Here is a 25,567-nt window from a genome sequence, read left to right as displayed (position 1 = left end):
GAACCAAAGTAACATCTTAGGATTATGACAATATCTTTTTACATTGAAGCCTGCCCAAGAAGTTGTATACTCCAACTTTTTGAATGAATCCCTGCTTTGGGGTTTTCAATTGCATAGGTGGGAAGCCATTTGTGTGAAGAGCAAATTCAAGTGCTTTTGAAAGTTCTTGAGATTTGTGCTATATAGTTATATACAAAGGGTACTTGGGGAGGTGCCTTTGTCCAGTGATTTTCCATGAGAAATGTCTTACCACAGAGAAATTAAATCTTTAAGTCAAAAATCTGGGCTATTAAGGGCTTTCTCTCCTTTGTTTTAGCATCTGGGTTTCATTTATTAAAGTAGTTATCTTGAAGTTTGCATGTGTGAAAATGTTAATAAATTTCTGCTTAGTAGAGTTGTTTTTTCTACTTTGTAACACTTTCAAAAGATGTTTTGAAGAAATTAAAAATACTAACCAAGTTGTACTCTCAGAAAATAGAAAATCTGCTAAGTAAAATATTCTACATGTGACATTTCATTGTCTTTGCTTCAGAGAGTTGGCCATGGAGATAAGAACCATGCTGATGCAGACAGATCACCTGTGTTTCTTCAATTTATTGACTGTGTCTGGCAAATGACAAGACAGGTAAGACCTGTCATCTGCTAACACCCCGCCCACACATCTCTGAGCTCAGCGTGATCCTAATTGGCTTAGGATTCTTAGGTAGAATCCAAGAGATAACAACTTGTTATTATTGTTGGGTATTAAAACTTGTTTTTAGGGTAATATTAATAAATATTAATTAATAAACACTTGGATTCTAGTAGCATCTTGGCCCGGGACACTGATAAAAATGAAAAAGATTGCTCTTTTGAATAAAGTTCTTTACTCACTGAGAGTTCTGTATTTCTTTGCTAAGGAAGATAAACTACATCAAATTCCTGCCAAAAATAAAGACTATTTTGAGCCATTTTTATCTGTTTAAAGGAAGAAGTGTTGGGGCAGAAAGTATAAGCCAGGGATGGCAGCCTCTGTCAACCATGGAGCGGTTAGAAACTCTGTAACAGCCGTTTAGGCAGCAGGTTTGTTGGAAATAGTTGTATAAGGACTCAGTTTAGAAAGGATCATGATAGGACAGAGTTGCAGGGTCTTGCAAATGGCTTAGCAGGAGTAGGGTAAAGCTTTTAGGCACAGGTTTTGTCACTGGAGACATGCCAGTAAGAAAAATAAGAGAAGATATGGCCCAGCCCTCTGAATTGGTAGATCCAACCCCTAAGTAGGTCACCAGATATTACCGAGGAATTAGAAATGATTAAGGTGCTGTTTGGGTAGGATGGGGACATGGTTTTTAGAAATGTGATATAATTCTAAATCAAGAAGGGGGCAAAAAAAGTTGAAAGGAGCTCATCAGTATGTTAATTACCTTTCTAAAGAAGGCTTAGCAGTAAACTACATGTCCCCATAGATTTTAGTTAAGTTGACAGAGTTTTTCTAAAATACCAAGGTAGTATTTTCCAGGTCATTGTGGAATGTTTTACAAGCTAATAATTAATAGATATATTTACAAGTAAGTTTCTGAATGGTTTTGTGATAGTAATAGAATTGGGTTCAATTAAACCGTTTGCTACCTTCTGGGCGGTCTTTAATTCCTTTGGTAGCCCTCCAAAAATGGCTTGTATAAAATTAAGATACCCACTGAGGATGAATTCTGAGTTGGGCTAATGCTACCAGTTGTGAATTGTAAGAACCTGTTCTTCCACAAGACAAGTAGGTTTACTTGCTAAGTTATCAGCACAGCTGTATAGCTGTATACCCGATACTTCTGTGTATATACTGATGACATTTGCTGGGCACATTTGATAGTTTTAATTCTTAGAAATAAGACATGTTGAAAATTAATAGAATACCAGACTCACCAAACTGTTCCATGTCAGAAATCAATGACTCGCAATTATAGGGTCAAGGCAGAGCAAACAACAAACCATTCAGTACTCACTGCATGAGAGAGACTATACCTCAGAAAGGAGAACAGACTATACCACAATGGCTTAGGTAGTTCTAAATCTGTCTAAATACTATTATAAAAGATCTACTCATGACAGATAAATGTGCGTGAAAAATGTCTCAAGTTTGTGATGCTCAATTTGCAGTTCCCTACCGCCTTTGAATTCAATGAGTATTTTCTCATTACCATATTGGACCACTTGTACAGCTGTTTATTTGGGACATTCCTCTGTAACAGCGAACAGCAGAGGGGAAAAGAGGTAAAGTATGATCTCTGGCTCTCACTTGGTATGTATTTGGTTATACTGTATCTCCCAAGATGTATTAGGATTACTTCAACCCATAAACTGGGGATAAGGGATTACACTTAGAATCCCAGGTATTCCAGAGGCTAAAGTTGAAGGATCACAAGTCTGAAGCCAGCCCTTTAAACACGTGCTCTCAAAATAAATTTGAAGAAAAGATGCAGAGAGAGGATGCGGAGAAGTATAGGGTCAGTGCCAGAGTGCTTGCCTTGCTCTTCAAACCGCTGGGTTTGATCCTGCCACAGCAAAACAAAAGAAGCAAAACAAAAGCACCACTCTCTGAAGAGGTATCACTTTTCGTGTATTGGTAGAGCCCTCATGCATACCAACTTTCATTCTGAAAGCTTTGTCAGAAAGTAGGTTATTCTAGGAGAGTACTCATTCACACTGAAAAGCCCTGCTACCAGGTTCAGGTATTAGACTCACTAACACGTAAGTTCATTTCTGTTTCTGTAAAACAGGGAAGAGTGTTTAGGAACACTGTACCTTGCAGGTGTTATATATACTTTATAGTGAATATATTTCCATGCATGGTAGGCTTTCAGTATATTGTGGGTTTTTAGATGTGGTCACAAACACCACAGCAGTATTCTAATTACTGTCAGTTTTTTGAGAAACTACCCTGGATTTAAAAATCTTAAATCATAAAATTCAAATACAAAATTCTCTTTTAAAGTGATAATCTAAGGTATAACCACAGAATTGTGGGCCATCACCATTTAACTTAGAACATTTTTCATCACACCTGCTAGTGTGTGTTCTCCCAGGTTTGGGCAGATACTGACTGGATTCCTCTATGGATGGCCACTCATCATGTGACCTTCGTGTCTGGCTCCTTTCATTACTATCATTCCAACATTTATATCACACCACACACTTCCTCTTCATGGTCAAATAATCTTCCATTGTGTATACCCCATCAGTTGGTAGTCCTTTGGGTTGTACTTTATTTTGGCTGTTATAAATAGTATTGATTTAATCATATGGAGCACTTTTATTTTTTGTCTATGGACAAGTGTGTGGTACATGTGTTTGGTGAGACCAGGAGAGGGTGCCTTGGAGCTAATGTTTGGATCTACCCATGTGGATGAACTCTGATCCTATCTTCAGATCCTCTATTTTTAATGATCACACAGTCCTATACAAATTTCACCTTAGGTTTAAATGGCTGATGTGGTAGATCTTTACCATTTCTTCCCTCTTGCAGAATCTTCCTAAGAAGACAGTGTCACTGTGGTCCTATATAAACAGCCAGCTGGAAGACTTCACTAATCCTCTTTATGGGAGCTACTCCAATCACGTCCTTTACCCAGTAGCCAGCATGCGCCACCTAGAGCTCTGGGTGGGATATTATATAAGGTGGAACCCCCGGATGAAACCACAGGTACACATCTACAATATACAGTATGACCCACTAGGTTTGTCACACTTAAAACTGCCCACTCAGTCCCTTAGTTATGAGACTTTCTCAACTGCACACATCTTTCTGTGTGGTCTTAAGCATACAGAAGAAAATAACTTTATAAAAGCCTAAAAACACTGCAGGTCCATAGTCCTGAAGAGTTTTAAGTAAAGGCTATTTATAAAGTAGCATTTTCCAGGAACATCTGAAGCCATTGAAAGATCAGACGTGAAGGCAACAACAAAACACGAATTTAATTCCACTAAGGAACTAAAGGTGGGGCTTTAAGGAATGGCTGAGACCTCACGTTTGCCTGGATTCCCATTGCAGTGACTCTGTTTGCTCTTGCAGGAACCTATCCACAGCAGATACAAAGAACTTCTTGCCAAAAGAGCAGAGCTTCAAAGAAAAGTAGAGGAACTTCAGAGAGAAATTTCCAACCGTTCAACCTCTTCTTCAGAAAGAGCCAGCTCTCCTCCACAGTGTGTGACTCCTGTCCAAACTGTCGTATGAAAGGACTAGGCCAGGGGCATCCTTGCCAGAAACTTGACATTACAGCACCTTATGGGTAGAAAGCCTTCTGTGTTTTAGACCCATCTATAGGAGAATCCTTCAGATGCTGTATTTATTTCAGATCTCTCTTAGATGAGTTTAGAAACATAGCGGTGCAAGTGACAATGAAGATGATCTCATTTGTAATTAAAGTATGACACTAATCTTAAGTCACCCAAAGAATACTAAAGTACAGCAATCCTGTATTCACACTGGGAGCAAGTTTTTCATTTAAAAATGTCTTAAAAACCTGAGCACCTGGTAAGATCTCTAGGAGAAGGGAGAAAAGCAAGGGCATCTGAGAGCATACATATTGAGCTTTGATATCTGTGTCAGATCCAAATACTCCTTTCTCAGACTTCCACTCTCTGCTGTGAGTGAATGAACAAGAAACTGAAGCAGAATCAAAACCCAAAGCCTACAGTTGGGATCCAGCTGGACATAGGTAGGATTTAGTATCTTTCAATTACTATTCTAATTAAGAGTTGGCACCATTGTCATTCAGGTGACATTTCGACAGTTTTAATGTCCTGAAATCCAAACAAGGAGTTAAGAGAAGTGTTAACAGTTGAAGTGGTGACTGAGCTGTGAATGTTTGCCATGTCACCAGAGCAGGTTTTCACCTTCCTGGGGGGGGGGTGTCCTATGGACTCACTGTTGTCAGTTCATTGTTGCTGAAACCTGTTCATCAGAAAATTGCACACACAAATAAAGGTTTATATACAATGAAAGATTCATCAATCTCAAAAATCTATGTAAGGACTCCTAAGAATTCTAACTAGAAAATTAATTCAGCAAGAGATTGGGCCTTCTGATGCCCAAGTAGCATAAACAATTCATACTATTTAACTATAATTCATAACCTCCTTCTCAATTACTTTTTTAAGTACATGGCTAGTACGTTCACCAGCCTATCTAAACCACTCAGTAACATTGGACTTAGGTCTCTGTAAGCACAAGAATGACAAACATGTATCAAATATTCTTGTTTCTCAATCAGGATACTAATATGCACTTTTTTGAGATTGTATAACAAATAAAACCTTTGTTAGCTGGCTGTTAAGCAAAGTTTAAAAATCGTTTTATTGATTTGAAGCACCAAATTTATAAAAATTAACATGTCAACCTATTCAAAATTAATAATTTACAATGACATGATAGACGGGTGTATTCAGTTCACATACTACCCTTATACTGTATGCTAAAAGCATGGGATTCAACATGATTACAAATAGGTACTGTCTAAAAACTGCAAATGTATACATTTCACAACACCTCCCCCCTTTCATTCTTTATTCCATTAACAACTGTTTAATGAAGACATTGTGACATATTTCATGGGCTGACTTAAAATGTTTGGGTCTTTAATAGTGGATTTACTATTGATCAATGTCTGAAATACCAAAGCAAAACAAAGTCCTCTTGAAAACAGTACATTTAATGGTCATCTGGAGAAGGGAAAGTAGTGGGCACTTCATGCTTGGGAAGATTTAAAAACAAAACTTCAAGCACTGACCATGGGAACAGCCTCATACTCTGAATTTTCAAACCCAATTTATATATATACCTACTTAAAAAACACATCCACAAGTAAAAAACTGGTCATTTGTTTACAAAGTGCAGTGTATGAGTACAGCAAATTCAAAGACACAGTGGGCTCTCTGCTGTAGACCTCCGTCTCCATTCAGTTATGCTGCACAGCACAACAGACAGTAATGAAGCTTGGCCCTAACACCTGCCAGTAATGGCAGCTTAGCAAGCATGAGACCTGGAAAGTCCGCTCATTGTCCAGTAAGTACATCATTTATGACCAGTAAGGTACATCATTTATGACCTGGTGTCAGTAATCCCAACACAGATTACTGCTTTGCAATGAATTCTGTATGGTTTGCATGTCCTTCAGTAACTGAAGATTTTTCCTGCTTTTTTCTCCGGGTCTCTGTTTGGTCAGATCCTTCTTACTTGTGGTCCTTGTGACTCCAGATGAACGACCGCTGCTGTATCCTTCTTCATCAAGAGTCTTTTTGTTAACTTTTAATTCCTTCTTCTGCTTATCTGTGTTTTGTTTTTCCAGCTGAACAATCAAAGCAGGGAAAAAATGAATTCAATAAAAACATTTTCTTTTAGCTTTGCTTTTGATACAGGGTCTTGCTATATTCAGTCTTAAACTCTTGATTCTCCTGCCTCAACCTGTACACCATTAACTTAAATAATATTCCTCTAACACTCAAGTGTTAGATTCTAGGTAGGTTTTTTTTTTAAAGCACATAAATCTGCAGCAATTAAAGGTCATTTATGTAAAATACACAACCAGGTAAATAAGTGTTATATAAATATTATAATATTATTCTCCTAAAGGAGAGAGGGGCAGGCTTCTAATACTTAGGGTGCTCCCTGCTTGACTAGACTGTAGACTCTGGAGTAGAGCTGCTAGTCAGGTGGCAGTCCAGCTCCAACATTAACCACAGTCAGGATTTCTTTGGGCAGGTTATTTCATTCACCGAGATGCAGCCATATCTCCCAGAAATATGACCCCAGTCACTTCACCCTTAAAATGGGTTTTAAGGAAATTAAGCGAGATGATATCTCAATATACTTAGTTTTGTGCCAAATGAAACAGTCGTTTCACATCATACAGCATTTGGAAGCTTGAGAGGTATTCTTACTTATAAAACCTACTTCAAATTTGCCCATTTCTCCCCAAACTCCAACTCATGTCAGCTCAGGAGCGGGACTCCACTCTTGTCCTACCTCTACTTCACAGTAATCGCAAATGCATGGTCTAGTTCTCTGGATGATAGCCCCAAGTAGGCTTATTAAATATGAGTAAACCTTTTACTTTCAGTCATTTAGTATGAGCAAACATACTTTTTTCTTTACATATTTAATCTGACTTTGAAAACTGAAAATTCTAGCTATATTTTAAGACAATTTAGTCAAACTAAAATTTGTTCATAAAGCTGAAGATATTAAACATAGTAAAGACACATCTCATGAAACCTAAGAAAGAACTAACACTTCTTTACTAAACCACTTAACACAGACTTAAAAAAATCCTCAGAAACAGCTTAGCATCATCAATTAATATATATGAAAGGGGGAAAAATGACAGAAGGACAGGAGTTACCTGGGCTTGGTATTTTCGAACTTTAGTTATCTGGTTGGCCTTTGCTTCCATTCTTCCCACTAATGCCTCCAATTCACACTCCAGGTTGTCTTTCAGTTCCACACTGGGTGATTCCTGTATGAGTTTAGTAAGCTGCTGATGATCACTGCATACAAAACGCAAGTGAGGCTACCTTAAATTCCTCATTTTTAACAGGTATATCCTTTATATTTCACTATGGGATTCACCACTCTTAAAAAAATGACCCCTTTTAACAAACTGCTGCTGTTCAAGGGAACATGAGTTCAGTTCCCAGCAAAGACATTATATATAGGTGGCTCATAACCACCTGTGACTTCAGCTCCAGGGGCTCTGATGCCCTCCTTCTGGCCTCCTTTGGGCACCTGCACACATGTGAGATATATATATATATATATATATACACACAAATGTTTATAAAATGAAGATACATGCAAGTATTCCTAATTCCAGACAAATCTGGGTCCAACCAAGGTTGCAGGCTAATATAAACTTTCATCTGCTTTTCTGCTTCTCCCGTCAGCGTTACTTATAAAGCAAATTCTCCAGTACACTGGTTTTCAAACACTATCCTAACTCTTTAGTTATATTTGGCTAACCCTCAATACTACTAAGCTTTTACCTAAGCCTTGGCATTCGGCATCTAACAATTAGAAAGGGAGGTTTTAGCAATGACAGGTAGGTTTGTTTAACTGTCAGCCAGTGGGCTATTGTTATGCTCAACATTAGTGAATAAAAATTAGGATTAATAAATCCAAGCAGCTAAAAAATGAGATTTTGGAACTAAACGTAATTTTAAATTTAAAAAGTCAAAACTCACAAGCTCATTTGCCCAAATTCATCCTGTAAGGTCTGTAAGACATCCGAAAGTTCTTCATTAACACTGCTGGAAGGAGGCGTCACTGACTTCTTACTCTTACTACCTCGTGAACAAGCTTGCTTTGCCAAGGGAACACTGTTAACAACTCGATCATTGCACAGGGCTTTACTGTGGTGTTTCATCAGATGCAAGACATGCTGAACATTGGCTACCACGGCATGGCTGGGACTCGTGGACTAAAGAGAAAGGAAATCAAGCAAACAATGTCCTTGATTCTCATGTTCTAGTTCTTAACCTGAGTAAGAGTACATCTCCTCTAAATCCTACAGCATAATGTTCTATACTGTGGTAAATTAGCAACCAGCCATCCCATCCACCTGTATCAAACACTTAGCTGATGTACTAATGTCTTCAGGTTGTAAAGAACACCCTGCTGGGGATGTAGCTCAGTTGGGAGGTACTTAAGTAGCATGTAAGAGGCCCTTCTTTGGCCCCTAGCATCATCTCAGTTGGTTGTGGTGTTGCACATCTGTAATTCCAGCACTTGAGGGGCAAAGGCAGGAGGACCAGAAATTATTCATCCTGTGCTACAGTGAGGTTCAAGAACACATCTAAAATCAAACAAAAAACTCAGAAGGCCTTGCCTCATCTTCCTGTTCCTGGCTCCACCCTATCATTCTACCCCAAACCCTGTGATGTACTCCTAATCAGCTCAACACTAGGATGGAGAAAATGGCTCTGTAACTCGAGCACAGCCATATTTTCTGCTTCACTTTCTACAGTCTCTTGACTTATTCTATGAGTAAACTGTATTTGCAGATGACATTTCTTTGGTGAAGAAACTTTCATAACCAGCCTTAAAAGCCTAGTTCAGATATACCATTTCTAAAGGCCTGGCTGGTTAACTCTTCCACTTCTCAGCCCACTGACAATTTCTAATTTGTCTATCACTGTGTTTATCACGATATACTTTATGTGTCTGCTTGTCTGTTCTACCTACTCAACTCTTTGTCTAGGTCCTAGAGCAGTGACTCTCAACCTTCCTAATGCTGTGACCCTTTAATATAGTTCATATTATGGTGACCCCCATCTATAAATTGATTTTGTAGCTACTTTGTAACTACAATTTTGTAACAGATATGATCATGATGTAATAGTCTGTTTTCTGATGGTATTAGGTGACCCCTGTGAAAGGGTCATTTGACTCCCAAAGGGGTTGAGAACCCTATCCTAGACTCTTAATGGATTCTTATAGTTTTTTTTTTGTTGTTGTTTTTTTTCTAGACAGGGTTTCTCTGTGTGTGTGTAGCCATGGCTGTCCTGGAACTCACTATGTAGACCAGGCTGACCTCAAATGTGGAAATCTGCCTGCCCCTGCCTCCTAACTGCTGGGGTTCTGGTGTGCACCACCACTGCCTGGCACGTGGTCTCCCCTACTGTAGCTCTGTTCTCTCTCTCACTAGCTTTAACTGTGTCGTCCTGCCTCAGCTTCCTTATAGTAGGAAGCACTAACGTTTACCTGCCACAACATAAAAACAAGATAAAACCTAATAGCTTTCTTGAACTTGTTTCCAGTAGGAAATAACAATTTTAATAGTTGGCTAGGCAAGTTTAGCTTCATAAGTCACCAGCATATAACTTGCTTAAAATGCAGGCTTGGGGAAATAACTTAAGATCTGATGTGCTTGTTGCTTAAAAATGATGGGATGGGGTTTCTTGGGGGAAGGGGGAATGGAGAAGGGATAACATCTAAAATGTAAATAAATAAAATATTCAATAAAAAATGTTTCTGGGCTTAGTTTAATTTGCCTTGACTGGTTGCTGTAGGAAAAGAATCATATACACCAGACTCAAATGAGTGATCCCAGGAATGAAAAGGTGGCTCATGACAATCAGAACACTCGCTCTCTTCTCTGTCTCCTCTCTCCTCCTCTCTCTTCCCTCCCTCCCTCCCTCCCTCCCTCCCTCCCTCCCTCCTTCTCTTTCTTTCTCTCTCTCCCTCCCTCCCTCCCTCCCTCCCTCCCTCTTTCCCTCTCTCTAATGGCCAGTGTGTATTAACAGGTTTTGAAAAGTTTTGTTCCCATTAGTTTTCTGATATATAATGTAATCTTATGTCAGTTGAGTCTAGTAATGAAATATTTGGGCTTATAGTCTTACTTTTCTAGTGACTCATTTTTATTGTATTGCATAGGCAGAGCTGTGTATCCATAAGTAAATGTAAAAGAGGTTCTTCAAAATTGATAGAGAAGCTCAACTAAGCAATTGTTTCCTTAAACTTTTAGATTAACACTTCTAAAGAATATATAAAACAACTTCAAAAAGAGTTAAAGAGCCTTGTCTTGTCCTTTGTGATTAAAGGCTTCAATGACAATTAGCCAAGACAACAATGGGTGGAAGGGACTCTAGACAGGATTGTATGGACAAATACAAAGGAGTGACTGTCAAGTGGAACAGGTAAATGTATTATTACAGATTTAAACATCCTCTGTAGGGACACCGTGATGGCTGCTGTACAAGCCTGTGACTAGAGTTCTTTCTACAGAACCCATGGTAGAAAGAGATAGCTCCCTTTAAGTTGTACCCTGACGTTCACATGAACAGGGGCCATCTAACTCCCCATTTCCTCACACTGAAAGTGTGTAATAAACACACAAAAGTTTGTATAAAAAATAACTTCACAACCATACTTGAGGCTTATACAAAGACTCAAGAAAAAAACCTAAGGTTGTGCCTTCTACATGAAGGTTTTTCTAGAACCACATATGGTGGCTCACATCTATAATCCAGCACTCCAAGGCCAATGCAGGATTTTTCTTTTAGTTCATGTCCCCTAAAATGTGTTCTGAAGACTTGAAATAAGGTCTGAAGAGATGGCTCAACAGTTAAGAGCACTGGCTGCTCTTTCAATGGGATTCCAAGTTCAATTCCCAGCACCCACATGGTAAGTTACTCTCCAAGCTGTAACTCTAGTCCCAGGGGACCCAACACCATCTTCTGGACCCCGTGAGCACTAAAACACAGACGATAAACACAGGGAGAGACAGGCAAAACACTCATATACATAAAAAGAAATAAAAAAGCAAAGGACGGTGAAAATAATTCAAACATAAAAATCAATAGCTACAACTCACCGTTCCAGCAACAAAAGGCATATCACCTAAGCACAATCTGTAATGTGGCTGTGCACCAAAATAGTTCCCAGAACCTTTCTGGATGGAGAAAAAAGAAAATCATTTTATTTTATTTTGGTGAACTAATCCAAGATTCCAGCTCACTGTGGAACTACTAGGTATCTTCTTGTACCACTCACTTTTTCCTGCAGAAACCAGGCTTCAAGAAGCTACTTAAGAAGGAGGGACTTACATGGCCCACAGTTTAAGATACAACTCACTATGGAAAAATCATAGCAACCATAGGTCTGGGGGTGAGTGAGTATTCATCACACTGTACCAAAGGTCAGGAAGACAGAGGACAGGAAGTGGGTCAGGCTAAGAACTTCAAGGGCCACTTTGCAGTGATTTAATGGGGGACATTACATATTCAAAGCACACTTGTGGATATTGGGATCGTATAACAACCTAGTATTACTAGAAGGGTAAGGAAGTCGGAGGGAACACTAGCAAAGCAGACGTCAGATGGAAGTAGAGGAACAAGAGGAAAGGTGGTTGAAGGTAATGAACACAGGCTGAATATTTCCAGTATTTTTATGATCTTCTATAGTTCCCAATTTTCATATAGGTCCTCACAACCAAGGTAAGAATTCATGAGTAAATCTTATCTTCCTTTAAACAAAGAAACTAAGAATGAGAGTCACCTCCCAAGGATATTTTTTTACACAAATTATTACACAAAATTGGTACTCTGACTGGTACGGTTTTCCTACCTTTTCTGGTGGTTTTGACTTCTTTTTTTTTATTTTTCTAGTGGTGGTTGGAACACATGAAGTAGTCTTATCTTCAAAAATAAGTCTATTTGCTTCTAGACCACTCTGTAACTAGGAAAAAAACATAGTTAATGATGTAAAAAAAAGTTACAATTCACATCTGAGATATCGTGTAAGTCTGTCCAATACAGCAGTGATCATCTCAATGAAAGAGACAGCAAGGCTACACTGTATGTCTTCAGTCTCTCATTTACATGAACTGCTGAGCCACAGATGGCTGTGTACTGCCTGGAAGTACTGTTCACTACTGGTAGGTAGTCTGAAAATTCTAGTTCAGAAATTAAATGGAATGTATATACCTCCAAACTGACAGCAGGCTATGTTCTCTTTTGAAAAACATGATTACTGTAAAAGCAGACCCAAAGCAACTGAAAAGCAAAACAGATCCCTTCCAGTTTAAAGTTCAAGAGCAGCAGTAAGTGTTTCGGCAATTGTTACCCTTTTAGCAAAAATTCTACACTTTTTTTTGTTTTTTGTTTTTTTTTTAAAGTTGTACTTTTCTGAACTGGAGACACTGCTGGGCTTAAGAGCACTTTCTGGCTGTTCCCACCAGAGAAAATGTTCTCAGCACCTACCCACATGGCAGCTTTTAACCATTTAATCCCAGGTTGAAGAGGATCCAGCACCCTATTCTGCCCTCTTCGAGCATTATACACATATGGCATATATACAGAACACACAGGCAAAACTCCCATATACATAAAATAAATCTTGGGGGGAAAAGCCACAACTTCCTCTAAACTATCTTTCAATAGCCCCGCTCTCCAAAAATCCATAAAAGAAGCTATTTTGTCTCTCTGTATACCCAAAAGCCTGGGGATTGGTATAAATTCTAATCGCCAGATTTTTCCTCTAAAGAGTTTACAATTTCCATGTGAGGAAACGTTCCCCATAATTGAACTTTAAGAAACAGCAGAAGTAATGAATGAAACACATAGAACACAGAGAACATTCCTTCCCCATCTCATGCACTCTTAGTACAGGGTCTTCACTGCAATGGCATGTCAGGCTCTCCATTCTCAGAAGTATGACATCCTTGGACATACTTTAGTAATAGTTTATACTAGTCATAACGCCACAGGAAATCATCCTTGCAATGTCAACAAGTGTCAGCAGAAACCACTTAAAAACCACCTTTTGATTCTACCTTGTGTATCTAGTTTTCCTAGCTGATTTTTTATACGAATGCCTGAATTTTAAAGTGCTTTTATTATCATTTCTTGTTTGAGTTCCCTAGCACCATAAAACCCAAGCTCTACATGGTTAAATAATCTGTTTGGGATTATACAAATCAGAACCAACAAGATATAGAAATGCTTCTGCATTCAACTACCATGGCATTCACCATCAGAACTCAAACTGTTAACAATTCATCAATCAATGAATCTGTGAAAATTTCTATTTGGCATACAACAGCTATATACTACAATATAATAAAGAATAACCCATACATATGCACAGTTACATATAAGGAACAGAGACACAGTAAAATAGTTTTCCCTAAAGTTGGAAAAAATTCTCTAAAAATCAAAACTGGTTAAATGGCCATTAACAAGTACACAGAGAGTAAATCTACCAATCATATCAGTTTTAATAAAAAAGAATAACTCAAAGAAGCACTAGAAGAAAAAAAAAACTGCAACGTTTCTATTCCTACAATGGCATCTATGAGAATGTGAGACCCTAGACACAGTGTCACAGACTCAACTATAAGGGTTCTACCAGTAACTTCTGAGATCAGAACCTGCTTCTTGGGTTTCTATGATAAAAGTTACATATACTGTAATAGTCTTAAAGAAGTTGGAAACGAGAAACTATCTGGAAGATATCTGAGCAAATAATCAGAGAAAAGTCCCTAGCTAAATCATAAAACTTTATCTTACAAAGTCTATGCAGTACTTTATTATTCTTTGATAATGCAGTTCTGGTTGAAATACATAAACTGATCCTTTGAATCTACACAATCCTCCAGTGGCTGACCACAGAATTCAAAACTAGGAGAGAGTAGAGTTAGGCCACTAGCTTAACATTTCTGTCCTAGTATGTTAACATTCTCAAGGGAAGGGCAGTTTTGTTGCTGTAGTACTGAGGACTGAACCAAGTGTCTTATGAATGAATGCCAGGCATTCAACTTTACCTCCAACCCAAGACATACTTTTATACTGGATACTGAATGATCTGGTAGTAGCTCATCATACCTTAGCTTAACATGAATAGTATTGTGTCTGACCTGTTTTTACCTCACAAGTATTTTTTAAATTTACATTTATGGATGTTTTGCCTGCACTTATGTATGTACAAATGCCTGGTGGCCAGGGGTTAGAGAGCGGAAGACCCTATGGAACTGGAGCTGAAGATGATTGTGAGCCACATGTGGGTTGCTCAGAATTGGAATCAGGTCCGTTGTGAAGACAACAAAATGTTCTAGTCCTCTGCAATACTTCCAGCTCCAAACTCAAAGGTTTTTAAAATACTAATTCAGACTCTGTAATTCGAAACATCAAAAGAACTGCTCAAATTTTACTTTGTAAATTACATTCCTAATTTCCATTACTAAGCTATCTGAGGTCTCCATATAAATCTGCCATGCTAGTGTGTAACTGTTCACCATTAAAACACCTGCCTATCCTCCCACTCACCTCTGCTGCCCGAGCCTGCATACGCTTCCTTTCCTGCTCTTCTTCACGGAGTTTGGACTCCAACTCTTGCATTTTTTTCTAGTAATAACAATATCAAACAGTAATGGTTAAAAGTATCTTTTTGTAGAATTTTTAAGGACAGTTAAAACAAGCATGTTAGTTCATGATACTAGTGGTCCAGGCCTTGATAATATCCATGATCCTCTCCTAATAGTGTCCTACTAGATCAACTAACAGTAATTAATGAGGGAGAACACAGGTTGTATAAAGGTAAAGACTACATAAAGACAAATCTAGATCCTCACTCTGTAGTATTAAATATCTCCAGAGTAAATTACAGAAATAAAATTAGTTCAGAAAAAAATTTACATGATGCCAGAGTATCAAAAACACTTCACCTTTCAGTTTTCCAAAATAAATAAATAAAAACCAAAACCCAACTATCTTATGCTCAGCCACCAAGATTGCAGAATGTCAACATTCCTTTTCAAATTAATTTTTTTCTTTTTAAAGATTATATATGTATATATATATGAAAGACCTTTACATTATAAATACCCATGTTTATGAAAAAAGTGACAGCCACAGCATTCTACATCAGTAGGTAAAGTCATGTTCACTGACTTCTGCAAGGGCCTGCATTGCGGTGAGTTTGTTGTACTCCTGTTCAAGAATATCCAGTTTTTCCAGCTGGCTCTGAACATGGGTTTGATCGTGCTGCCGTTCTCTTTCTAGTGAAACCTGAGAAACAGCATCAAGATACAATATAATATGATAATCAGAAAGCTATAGACTGTACATAGCCAACATTATACTATATGTAATTTGCCTATCCTTTCACAGACTTGCTGGTATGGAAAGATGTTCTAGGAACAGAACACTAACATCTCCAGGGTATCAGTGATCTCCATGTCTCATTTTGTCTGTGTGGCACAACACACCTTTGAAGGTCAGAGGATATCATATACAAGCTGGTTCCCTCTTTTTGCCATGTGGGTCTAAGGGATCAAATTTGCTTTTCAGGCCTCACTGCAAATACCTTTATCCACCAAGCTATTACATCAACATTGGAATATTATTCTCAACATACAGTGTTTTACCTAGTATGTGGTTTTATATAGGGAAAATATCCTTATATCCTAGAATAAGGAGAATTTACTAGATACAGACTGTGCAAACACACAAATACTTCTAGTCAGTGGGGTCCTATTAAGTAACCTCTTAATAGATATGAGAACTTATATGCATTTATTTCCTTTGAATGCAAAATATATTCTTTTTTCCTTTAAACTTAGGGTCAGATTTGGAAAGACTGCCCATATACTTAAGGAATGATAGTCTCAGAAAAAAAAAAAACAAATCAAAATAAATGGACAAATACACTAAATGGATATATATGTAAAAGCCCAACACTAAGAACCTGAATATGCCATTTCTCCACATATTCATGACAGTGGGGAACTATACAAGAGAAATTTCTAATCAAACTTTGCATAGTGAAGCTAAATTGTTCATATGGAAAGGATGTTTAAAAAATATAATGGACACTGATGTTGTAACTGTCCTCTACAAATGTGGCAAGTTACTTAAAGACAAAGACTTTGATGCAAAAGAAGAAAAGTATTTTGTTAAAATGTAACAAGTAGGCCAGGCCGTGGTGGCGTGGCGCACACCTTTAATCCCAGCACTTGGGAGGCAGAGGCAGGCAGATTTCTGAGTTCGAGGCCAGCCTGGTCTACAGAGTGAGTTCCAGGACAGCCAGAGATACACAGAGAAACCCTGTCTTGAAAAAAACAAAAACAAAAAAACAAAAAGAAAATAAAGTAACAAGTGTAGTAATTGGGCACACAGGTCATTTGGTAGAGTGCTTGGTTACCTAGCACCAGAGAAGCTTTGGGGTGTCATCCATAGCACTACATACACCATGTACAGTGGTGTATATCTATAATCTTAGCACTTTAGAGGAGTCAGAAAGTTCAGAAGGGCCAGGTTATCCCTGGACAACATAAATGAGCCAGCCTAGGCTATATGAGATCCTGTTTCAATAACCAAATTACTTACAAGGTATTTTATTTAATTGCAAGGAATTTTACAAAGAACTGTGGATTTCAGTGGTACATATGGTTATTTGATTCAATAATGCAGACTCCAATACATTAACATGATTATCTTTCAAATGTAAGCACAAGTCTACTAAGTACAAGAATCATAATAAATACAGCCAATCAAGCCAAGATCTATTCCACAGAGCCCAAGAACTTCTAGCATGTGTTAGAATAACATGCCATCAGGCCTGCGGGTCTGCTGGTCATCTGTCACCACTCCTGATTTCATCCATACCTGCTTTTCTAAGACAGATGTTCTCTCCATCTCTGCATGCTTTATCATATTTCGCATGTATTCCAATTGTTTTTCTAAAAGATTACATTTATTTTCTGCAGCTACCAACTGGGATGCCAGTTCTAAAATGAATACATACAAAAAAGTAGTAATTAGCTAACACACAGACTTGTCCCAACAGCTTGGAAGCAGGAACTGGACTTGCAGTAAATTCAAGGGGCATAGGTAAGGTTCATGGTAGAGTGCTTGCTCAGTGTGCCAGAGTACCGCAAAACAAAACAGCAGCCCTCCCAAGCCTCTAGTCTCTGTCCTTTCAATACTCCTAGAAACTTTTCTGGAAGACTTAGGTTCTTCCTTTCGGGAGTCAAATATGCCACACACACTGGCAGTAAGGATATGAACGATGTCACTTGTTCCTCACAATACACCCGATTATGATGTAATTCTTTAATGGCTAAAGGTAGTAACCATTACAAAATATCAATGTGGAATTTTGAAATAACTTTACAATACTTGGATAGAGTTTAGTTTCCTTTATAATTAAACACACCTTGATTGTGCTTTGATTCTTCGTTCTTTGAATTCTCTCTCTCTTGTATCTGTTCATCCAACACTTTCTTATATTCAATTGTTTCCCTGGACAAGGTTTTCACACTTTCTTCTGCCTGAATCCTTTCCAACTCAAGGCGTCGAATCTTATCTTGAAGATTCTTAAGAGCAGAAAATATGGCTGCCAAATATAAAAAGCACATCACACCTTAAGTTAGCAATGCATACAGAGAAGTTAACCAAAAAAAAAAAAATCTTGTTGTGACAGATTCTTACTCTGTGCCCCAGGAGGACCTGAAAAAAAAAAAAAATCACAGTAATCCTACCTGAACCTTCCAAACACTGGGTTAGAAGTGTGATCCAGAGAGCCCAGCTCTGAAAAGAAACTTTCTGAAGACTGATGCAAGTCAAGCAGCAGACCACTCTGTATTAATGAAGCATTTCCTATTTAAAGTCATTTCAAGGCATCATTTGAATTCTTTAAAGGTTCTACTAGTTACTCAAGTAAAAATTAAACAAAAACTATCACTGTGTTAAAACACATCACAGAGTTTTAACTGTTAAAAACAAAACAAAAAACCTTGGCTAATTATACATAAATTCATAGCTGTCTTAAGGTGATTTGAGTAAGAAAAGCTCCCATGGGCTTATAGGTCAACAGAGAATGGTACTACATGTTGGGATAGATATAGCCTTGTTAAAGAAAATGTCACTAGGGGTGGGCTTTGACGTTTCAGAAGCCTAAACTAGGCCAGTGCCACTCCCTTGGCCAAGTATATAAACAGCTCCTCCAGTGCCATATCTGCCTAGACACTGCCATGTTTCCTGTTATGATGATAATGGACCAAACCTCAGAACCGAAAGCTAGCCCCAATTAAATGTTGTCCTTTAGGCAACAGTCGCCTTGGTCATGGTGTCACTTTACAGCAATGGAAACCCTAAGACATATCTCTTTGGTCTATTGTTGATACCGCTGTAAGGCAAGCATTTATTTGTTCATGTATCCCCAGCAACAAGCACACAACAGATGTCTCAGTCTTTTTGTTGTATGGACACACAAGGAGATATATATATACACATAGAGGTCAAATATGCACTTGGCTACTATACTCAAGTAACACATGTTAAGAGTTCAGTCAATGTCTTTCACAACTGAGGCTCACTGATTAAAGCTATGTTGGCTGGACAATGAGCTCCAGAGATTTAGCTATCTGCCTCTGCCACACAGCACTGGGAATAGAAACATGCCAAAGTTCCTGGCTTAAAAAATAAAGTATTGGTTTTATTTACTCTTTGACACCTTTTAGATCATATTTACCACTTCCTATCACACTCTTCCAGGACTTGACCTCCTCCCACCCCCACAATAATACATCCTGTCTTCTTTAGAAAAATATAATTCAGAGTCCAAGTAGTGATGGCTACAACATGATCCTTACTTTTTACAAAGGTATTTATTTAATGGGTATGGATGTTTTGCGCATATATATCGGTGTACCCTATGCATAAAACTAGGGCCAGATTCCTTGGGACTAGAGTTATAAACAGTTGTGAATTGCCAAGTGAGTGCTGAGAACTGAACTCAGGTCCTCTTAAAGAACAGCTAGTGCTCTTAACTACTGAGCCATCTCTCTGGCCCCTACCTGAGACTTTGAGACTTTGGTTCCTGACTGATTTAGGTGATGACAGACTAGTGATAAGTGACTCAAAGTGATGGTGTCTCCCTGGGCCAATTTTGGGTTCCATGATTTGATGATAATGTTCAGCAGTCTTATGAAAAGCACAATAAATTCTCAAATATAAAGGGAAAAACTTATACTGTTCTAATATAAAAACAACAGATGTCATATTTAAGAAGTTTCAACTAATGAGTGAACAAATAGCATTTACTTTGTTACACTTGATTACCTCTGCTGTTGCTTTCCGGATAGGCAAATGTGGGCTTATTTGGGGAGCGTCTGAGATCACTGTTAAGGAAAGGCTTATCAGGTGGATATAATACATATGGAGATGAAGAATGGTAAACCATATTTCCACTAGACTTTGATGGTTCAGCCAGAACGCTCTGAAAAACAAAATACTGTAATTACCTTCCAAACATTTAAACCAAATACTAATGACTAAGAACTCAAACACTATTGATTGTCAAGAGATATAGTTTCTAGGGTTAAATGTTTACCTATTTATACATGATCATACAGCCTAAATACAAATATTTAGGCAAGTTAAATCTTTGTTCAGATCAGAAACAGATACAAATTGCTGAACTACTCTATCCTCGATAAAGAACACAATATTTGTATCGATTATTTTGGAATTTCACAGCATGCACTCCCATCATTCTCACTTCCCAGTCCTCCTACACCCAACCCCTACCCTTGCCCACTCCACCCCAAAAAAACTATTGTCCATATAGATTCATTGGAGTATGGTCAAATTCCCAGTGGCCAGACCCTTAAAGAAAACTGAGTCTCCACCTGCACCCCTGCCAAAAGCCATCAATTGTGGAGAGCTACAATTTCTTCAATTACTTCTTGTTTAGGCTGTTACTTTGGGGAGGGGGAGGGAAAGGGGGTTTGTTTTGGAAGCCTTCCCCCCTTTCTCAACTGTGCATCCGTAGTTGTCAATACCACTACAAATTGAACCTTCCATCCTTGTAGTGTCAGCATGAGCACAGATCATAAACTTCTACATGGCTTCTAGCAAGAGCATGAACCATGAATATCATCAAGGTTTCCAGCATCTGCACATGCCAAGGACCTCAGCATGGTCTCCAGTGACAGTACAAAGACATCATGGCCACCTGACAAAGCACAGGCCACAGACACCATAACCCTCAGCTGCAGCACAGGCCAAGAAGGGCCACAGAGGCCCATATAGTCCCTGGCACAACCCAGCCCACACACATCATCGACATGGCTTTAGGCAGCAGCACAGATCACAGACATCTGTATGCCCCTCAGTAGTAACACACAGTCCATGGACATCTACCAAGTCCCCCAGCAGCAGTGGAACTAGTAACCTAGACATGGCCTCAGGTGGCTGTACAAGCCAGTCATATCAATATGGCACCTGTTGGCAGTATGGGCTTCAGGCAGCAGCATAGAACACTGACATTTAAATGGCCCTCAACTTTAACATCTGCATGACATTAGGTTCAAGGCGCCCCCCCCCCACCAACTGTGGACCCAAGCATGGTCCTCTTGTGGCAGCATAGCCCACAGATGCCAGCATGTTTTTTTCTTAAAGAATTTATTTTTCTTAAATAATTTATATTTAGTTCCTCAAAAGGGTAAACAATTGTAAAATATTCAGGCTTATCAGATATTCTCATATAAAACTATTTCTCCACATACATCATCTGTCATGAATCTGTCAAATTTGACATTATGTTCTACATGATATAAATTTACCATAGTACGCTTCTGAATGTTAACTGGAATTTTGGTGAGTTTATAATGTTAGACATTTAGAAAAAGAGGGAAATAATGGAGATTTTAGGAGCCAAGGTAGAAGACAAGATGTCTGCCAGCTGTTCAGAGTTCTCACATACTAATTTGCACTTTTCAGAATGTCATAAAAAATTAGGATTTTCAATCTTCTATTAGTGCAGTCTGTGTAGGTACAAAAGAATGAAGGGTATTCACAAAAATAAACCATGTCCAGGAATAAGCAGAACTATCCAAATACCTGTATGAGAATAAAAATTTGTTTTGAAGGTAACCTGAAAAACAGTTAAGTTTTCACTTCTTAAAATATTAAACTATGGTCAATGGTATTATGAATTGTCTTACATATAACTAACAGAGAAAATTGTGTTTTTATTGGTTAGCTAGAAACAGCTAGAATTACACCATTTAACATTCAAACTAAGCTAAGTGATTTTGTTATAATTCAAAAAAGAAGCAGAAAAACTTATGTGATCACTTGAACATAAAAAATAACTAGTTCTAAATAGAAAACTCATCAACTAGCCCTTCCCTCTTCCAATACAAGCAGCAAACCAGCATGTAACTTGTCTGTCTCCACTTGGCTTTTCAAAGTCAAAGCTCCTACAATTAAACCCCTCCTGGTGCCTCGTAGTCCCCTTCTCCAAAGGGGAAAGACAAAACCTTTCCCTGAACTACAAGACTCCTCAACCCTAGACTGATTTTGAGTTTGTAAAAACAAACTCTAGTCAGGTGGATAAAGGTGTCTGCTGAACAAGCTTAATGAACTGAGTTTACTTCCCAGAACCCACTTAATGGTGGAAGGAGATAACAACTCCAAAGTTGTCCTGTGACCTTCAAAAGCAAACTGGCAGGTGCACTCCTGCCCCCAATCATGCACACATTAATAAAAGCTATCAAAATGTATTTTAAGTGAAATAATCTTTCAAAAGGATTTTTGCAATTGCTACTTTAAGTCACCCCTCTTTACTTATTCCTAAGAAGCAAACAGCTCATCAAACCCACCAATTACTCTACCTGCTAAATTCAACAATATCTCAGAAGCATGGGTCACATTTCTGTGATCATTCACCTAAACCCTCAGTGGAGGAAGCAACAAGGATTTCCCCTTAATCCCACAGGCCTCTCTTTCATAAACTCCCTGGATTTCTAACCACTTTTATTAAAACTCAACTCACATTATTCATTACCTACTTGGATGTCTCAATAGGAACCTAAAACGTAACATGGCTATAACTAAATTCTTGGTTAGTTCTCAAATCTGCTCCTCTCCCAGCATACCAAAACCAACAGCACTGCTAGTTACTCAACTGCTCATATAAAACCCTGGTAAGAAGTCATTTTCATTAACCTCTTAGCTACTCTCTGAAAATCATTCAGGGTTCTTTCTTTTATACTGAGACATTGCTATAGTTATGATTTTAGTTTGAATTATGTGAAATACTAACTACTTTTCACATTTCTTAAGTATGCTCTTCCAAACAGCCTGCTAGCAATAATGACCCTTTAAAAAAATTTGATTCAAGTTAATATATCTAATCAAAACCCTATGGAGTACAATTCAAAATTCTTACCATAATTCATAAAACTTCCCCGTAATGCGTAACAGACTAACCCTTGTTTCCTGACAAACTTCCCCATAATGTGTAACAGGCTAACCCGTTTCCTGACACTTTCTTCTGATACTGTCTCCCTACCAGGTTTTCAGGAATGTGAACTTTTTTTTATTTCAAACACCCACAATATACTCGTATTTTCATCTGCTGCAATTATTCTGCCTGCAAAGTTCCTTTCTTCCCTTCAGTTGTCTGCTCCCAAGCCTGACACTAAGGCATTCTCTGGACACCCTACTAAAAACAGCACCTTTCTATCAATGCATCTCCAAACCTTTTTTTTGAAACATTACTATTATGCACATGTACTATGGTGGAGTAAAAACCAGTTTCTCTTCTGTTCTCCATTCCAGACAGAGTCACAAGATCCACTTTTCCACTAAAGAGGCTTTAGATTTCTGTTGTGTCTACCATAAGGACCAGGGATTAACTATATCCCTGTGGCAAGGCCTTGATGGGTGCAGTTCAATCTAAGTTTCCACTTTCTAAGTTTTGAGAGCAAAGAAGAGCTCTCCTTTCCCAGGTTTAAGCAATTGTATCTCTTATATAATTCATGTGTCAGCTGACATTTAGTTCTGATAGTTTTCCCTTTACCTTTCATTGATCTGAACTGATCTCCCAATTGCTTGATTCATCTCTTCTCCTTAATCTCTAGATCTTTGACAAAAGTACACCCCACCTTAAAATATTCTGACCTTATCACAAATTCCAGTAGCCATAGAAAGTTGAAACTGAGATTCCTAAGTGTGACTTTCTGAAGGTGTTGGTAATCTCTATGGCCTCTTCCTCATCTGCTGTTAAAATTAGCCTGAAAATTTCCTGACATCCCTCATTATTCAATTTTCACCTGTTTTTCTAATTCTTTATCAACTCTACCTCTATATTATCGAGTATCCAAAATTGCCCTCTGGTATCCAGGAAGTACCTATTGTCTTGCCACATACCTTAAAAAACTTGCAGTGCTTTCTTCTCTTAAAATTCCTTCAACAGGCAGCTAGCTCATCTTCTCTTCAAGATTCTATTTTCCCTAATACTGCTAACCAATCTCTCCCAGACTCCTCTGGTATCAAAACCTGCAGCGCAGTAATTGTCTAATTAGTACAGTGCTTTGCTCCTTCTTCAGAGTGGGGTTTCTATTCAATTCCTCCCTGTAACTTTAGGACCAACGGTCAGCTAGGCACAAGAGCATTTCTAAACGGGCCTCGAGCTTTCTCACATTTAAATCTGTTCTTACTGGAGCGTTTTCCAAAAGACTGAACCCCACAATCCATTCTTAAAACTCCAGGGACTAAACCAGTCGGCTTAATTTACTCCGATCCTTTCTCCAAAGCAACTTTTCCACACATAGTCCTAGTCATGCCGTGGGAAGTGTGAATGTCCGGGCGCCGGCTGCAAGGGTCGCGCAACAGACACTGAGAGGCACTGTAGCAACGGCGAGAATGCACTCTAGGGACCAGGGACGCCTCAGCGGCTGTCACTCTACAGACCTGCACACCTACCTGTTATAGAGGGTTTCCGAGCTGGGCCGTTACGCTCACGTGACCGACAGAGCTTTGTTTTAGCAGGCCTGAGAGTGCACCAGCCCGGATCGGGACAACGCTCCACGGCGCCGGCTGAGTGGACAAGTAAACGCAGGATAGAAAAGGATAGAAAACACAGTTGCAGCCTGCGGGAGTGACACGCGGCCTCGGACAACCCGCCATCCTGCGGGACGAGGGCTGACGCCAGAGTTAGGGCCGCTTGAAAAGTGAGGCAACCCGGAGAGCCGTACAGGCCCACCTGGAACCCACGCGATCGCCGCCCCTTACCGAAAACTGAGACTCAGAAGCCGCCGAGACCGAGGCTGCCGCCATCTTCCCACCTGCGCAACGCGGGCCGCCGTCCTTAGCTCCTCCTCCGGATTCGACAGCTACCCGCCTGGGGCAAGCCGAATCCAAGTCCCCGATGGAAGGGGCGGGCGAGCTGCGAACCCTATAGGAGCCTCGGTCTCGCAAACCACAAGGACGCCACACTTAGCACGCAAGGGAAAGGCAACGCGTCTTGACAGACGCTTTCCAGTAACCAATCAGAAAAGAGGACAACTTCTGGTGGCAGGGGAGAGCCCGCCTCTTCTCTCGGTGACGTCACAAGGTAGCGCACCGCGAAGCCTGCGGGAACGGCAACGTCGTGAGTTGACCGACGGCTCTGGGAGCGTCTGGAAAGGGATGGATGTTCTGGAGGAGGAAGCAAAGGCTAGGGCTTCTGGAGCCTTCAGCGCCTACTGAAGAGGATGACGAAAGCTGAATAAAGGCGAATGGAAAGTTGATACACTCCACAGGAATCCCAGGAATAAACTCCAGGGAGCATTGCTTCTCCAGGTGAAGTACTAACCTTTCGGCCAATGATAAACAGGAGTAGGAGGGGCTTAGCGACATGGTCCAATGGAAGCCAAGGACTGAAAAAAGCGGCGTTTTGTGGACCTGTGCCCAATGGGCTCAAGCGCACCAGCCGAACGGTGACTGGCCGTGGCTTGTGGGCGGGATCTTTTCAAAGCGGATTTCGCGCTCTGAGAGCGGCTGCCTCCTATTGGTTGGTGCTTTCTCTCTTTGTGGGCGCTCCCTGCCTAACCTAGGCAAGGGACTGGGCGGAGCTTTCAACTGACGTGAGGCTCCCTGTAGCCAATCATAGAGAGGGACGCGAGACCGAGGAGGAAGCGGAATCCACAGCCTAGCTCCCGCTTCGTCTCCCTCCGCCACGGTCCGGGCCTAAGCTGGAGCAGCGGGGCGGGTGGCAGTAGGTGTCTGTCCCGGGACGGCGGCGGAGGCGGAGGGAGACGCAGGGGGCTCG

The 25,567-nt window shown here is 39.6% G+C and overlaps 2 protein-coding genes across 8 annotated transcripts in view; one reads left to right on the top strand and one right to left on the bottom strand.

The window, feature by feature from the left end:
- Nucleotides 1-6,369, top strand: part of Mtmr2 (myotubularin related protein 2) — a 58,081-nt gene extending 51,712 nt beyond the window's left edge. For all 4 annotated transcript variants that reach the window (XM_028763419.1, XM_028763422.1, XM_028763421.1 and 1 more), the window contains 4 exons: nucleotides 533-625; nucleotides 2,131-2,244; nucleotides 3,497-3,673; nucleotides 4,043-6,369. In XM_028763419.1, coding sequence (XP_028619252.1) covers nucleotides 533-625; nucleotides 2,131-2,244; nucleotides 3,497-3,673; nucleotides 4,043-4,204 — 546 coding nt within the window. In that variant the 3' untranslated portion in view covers nucleotides 4,205-6,369. The remainder of the gene's footprint in view (nucleotides 1-532; nucleotides 626-2,130; nucleotides 2,245-3,496; nucleotides 3,674-4,042) is intronic.
- Cep57 (centrosomal protein 57) lies at nucleotides 5,297-24,740 on the bottom strand. Of its 4 annotated transcripts, XM_028763427.1 has the most exons (12): nucleotides 24,550-24,587; nucleotides 24,241-24,354; nucleotides 19,588-19,744; nucleotides 17,681-17,860; nucleotides 17,131-17,252; nucleotides 15,415-15,531; nucleotides 14,791-14,868; nucleotides 12,092-12,202; nucleotides 11,340-11,417; nucleotides 8,209-8,444; nucleotides 7,371-7,515; nucleotides 5,297-6,317 (listed from the first exon to the last, which is right to left on the bottom strand). In XM_028763427.1, the coding sequence occupies exons 3-12, from the start codon at nucleotides 19,706-19,708 to the stop codon at nucleotides 6,084-6,086; spliced, it is 1,422 nt and encodes a 473-aa protein (XP_028619260.1). In that variant the 5' UTR covers nucleotides 19,709-19,744; nucleotides 24,241-24,354; nucleotides 24,550-24,587; the 3' UTR covers nucleotides 5,297-6,083. The 4 variants fall into 4 exon arrangements, with proteins under 4 accessions (XP_028619260.1, XP_028619256.1, XP_028619257.1 ...); XM_028763423.1 differs by lacking the exon at nucleotides 24,241-24,354 and having other exon boundaries at nucleotides 24,550-24,740; XM_028763424.1 differs by lacking the exon at nucleotides 24,241-24,354 and having other exon boundaries at nucleotides 12,092-12,196; nucleotides 24,550-24,740.
- Nucleotides 24,741-25,567: the final 827 nt, after the last annotated feature.

The sequence above is a fragment of the Grammomys surdaster genome, unplaced genomic scaffold (assembly GCF_004785775.1).
Source record: "Grammomys surdaster isolate TR1022 unplaced genomic scaffold, NIH_TR_1.0 138, whole genome shotgun sequence".
NCBI classification, from domain to species: Eukaryota; Metazoa; Chordata; class Mammalia; order Rodentia; family Muridae; genus Grammomys; species Grammomys surdaster.
The sequence above is the reverse complement of the archived record's forward strand: the minus strand, read 5'-3'. Positions and strand labels throughout refer to the sequence as shown.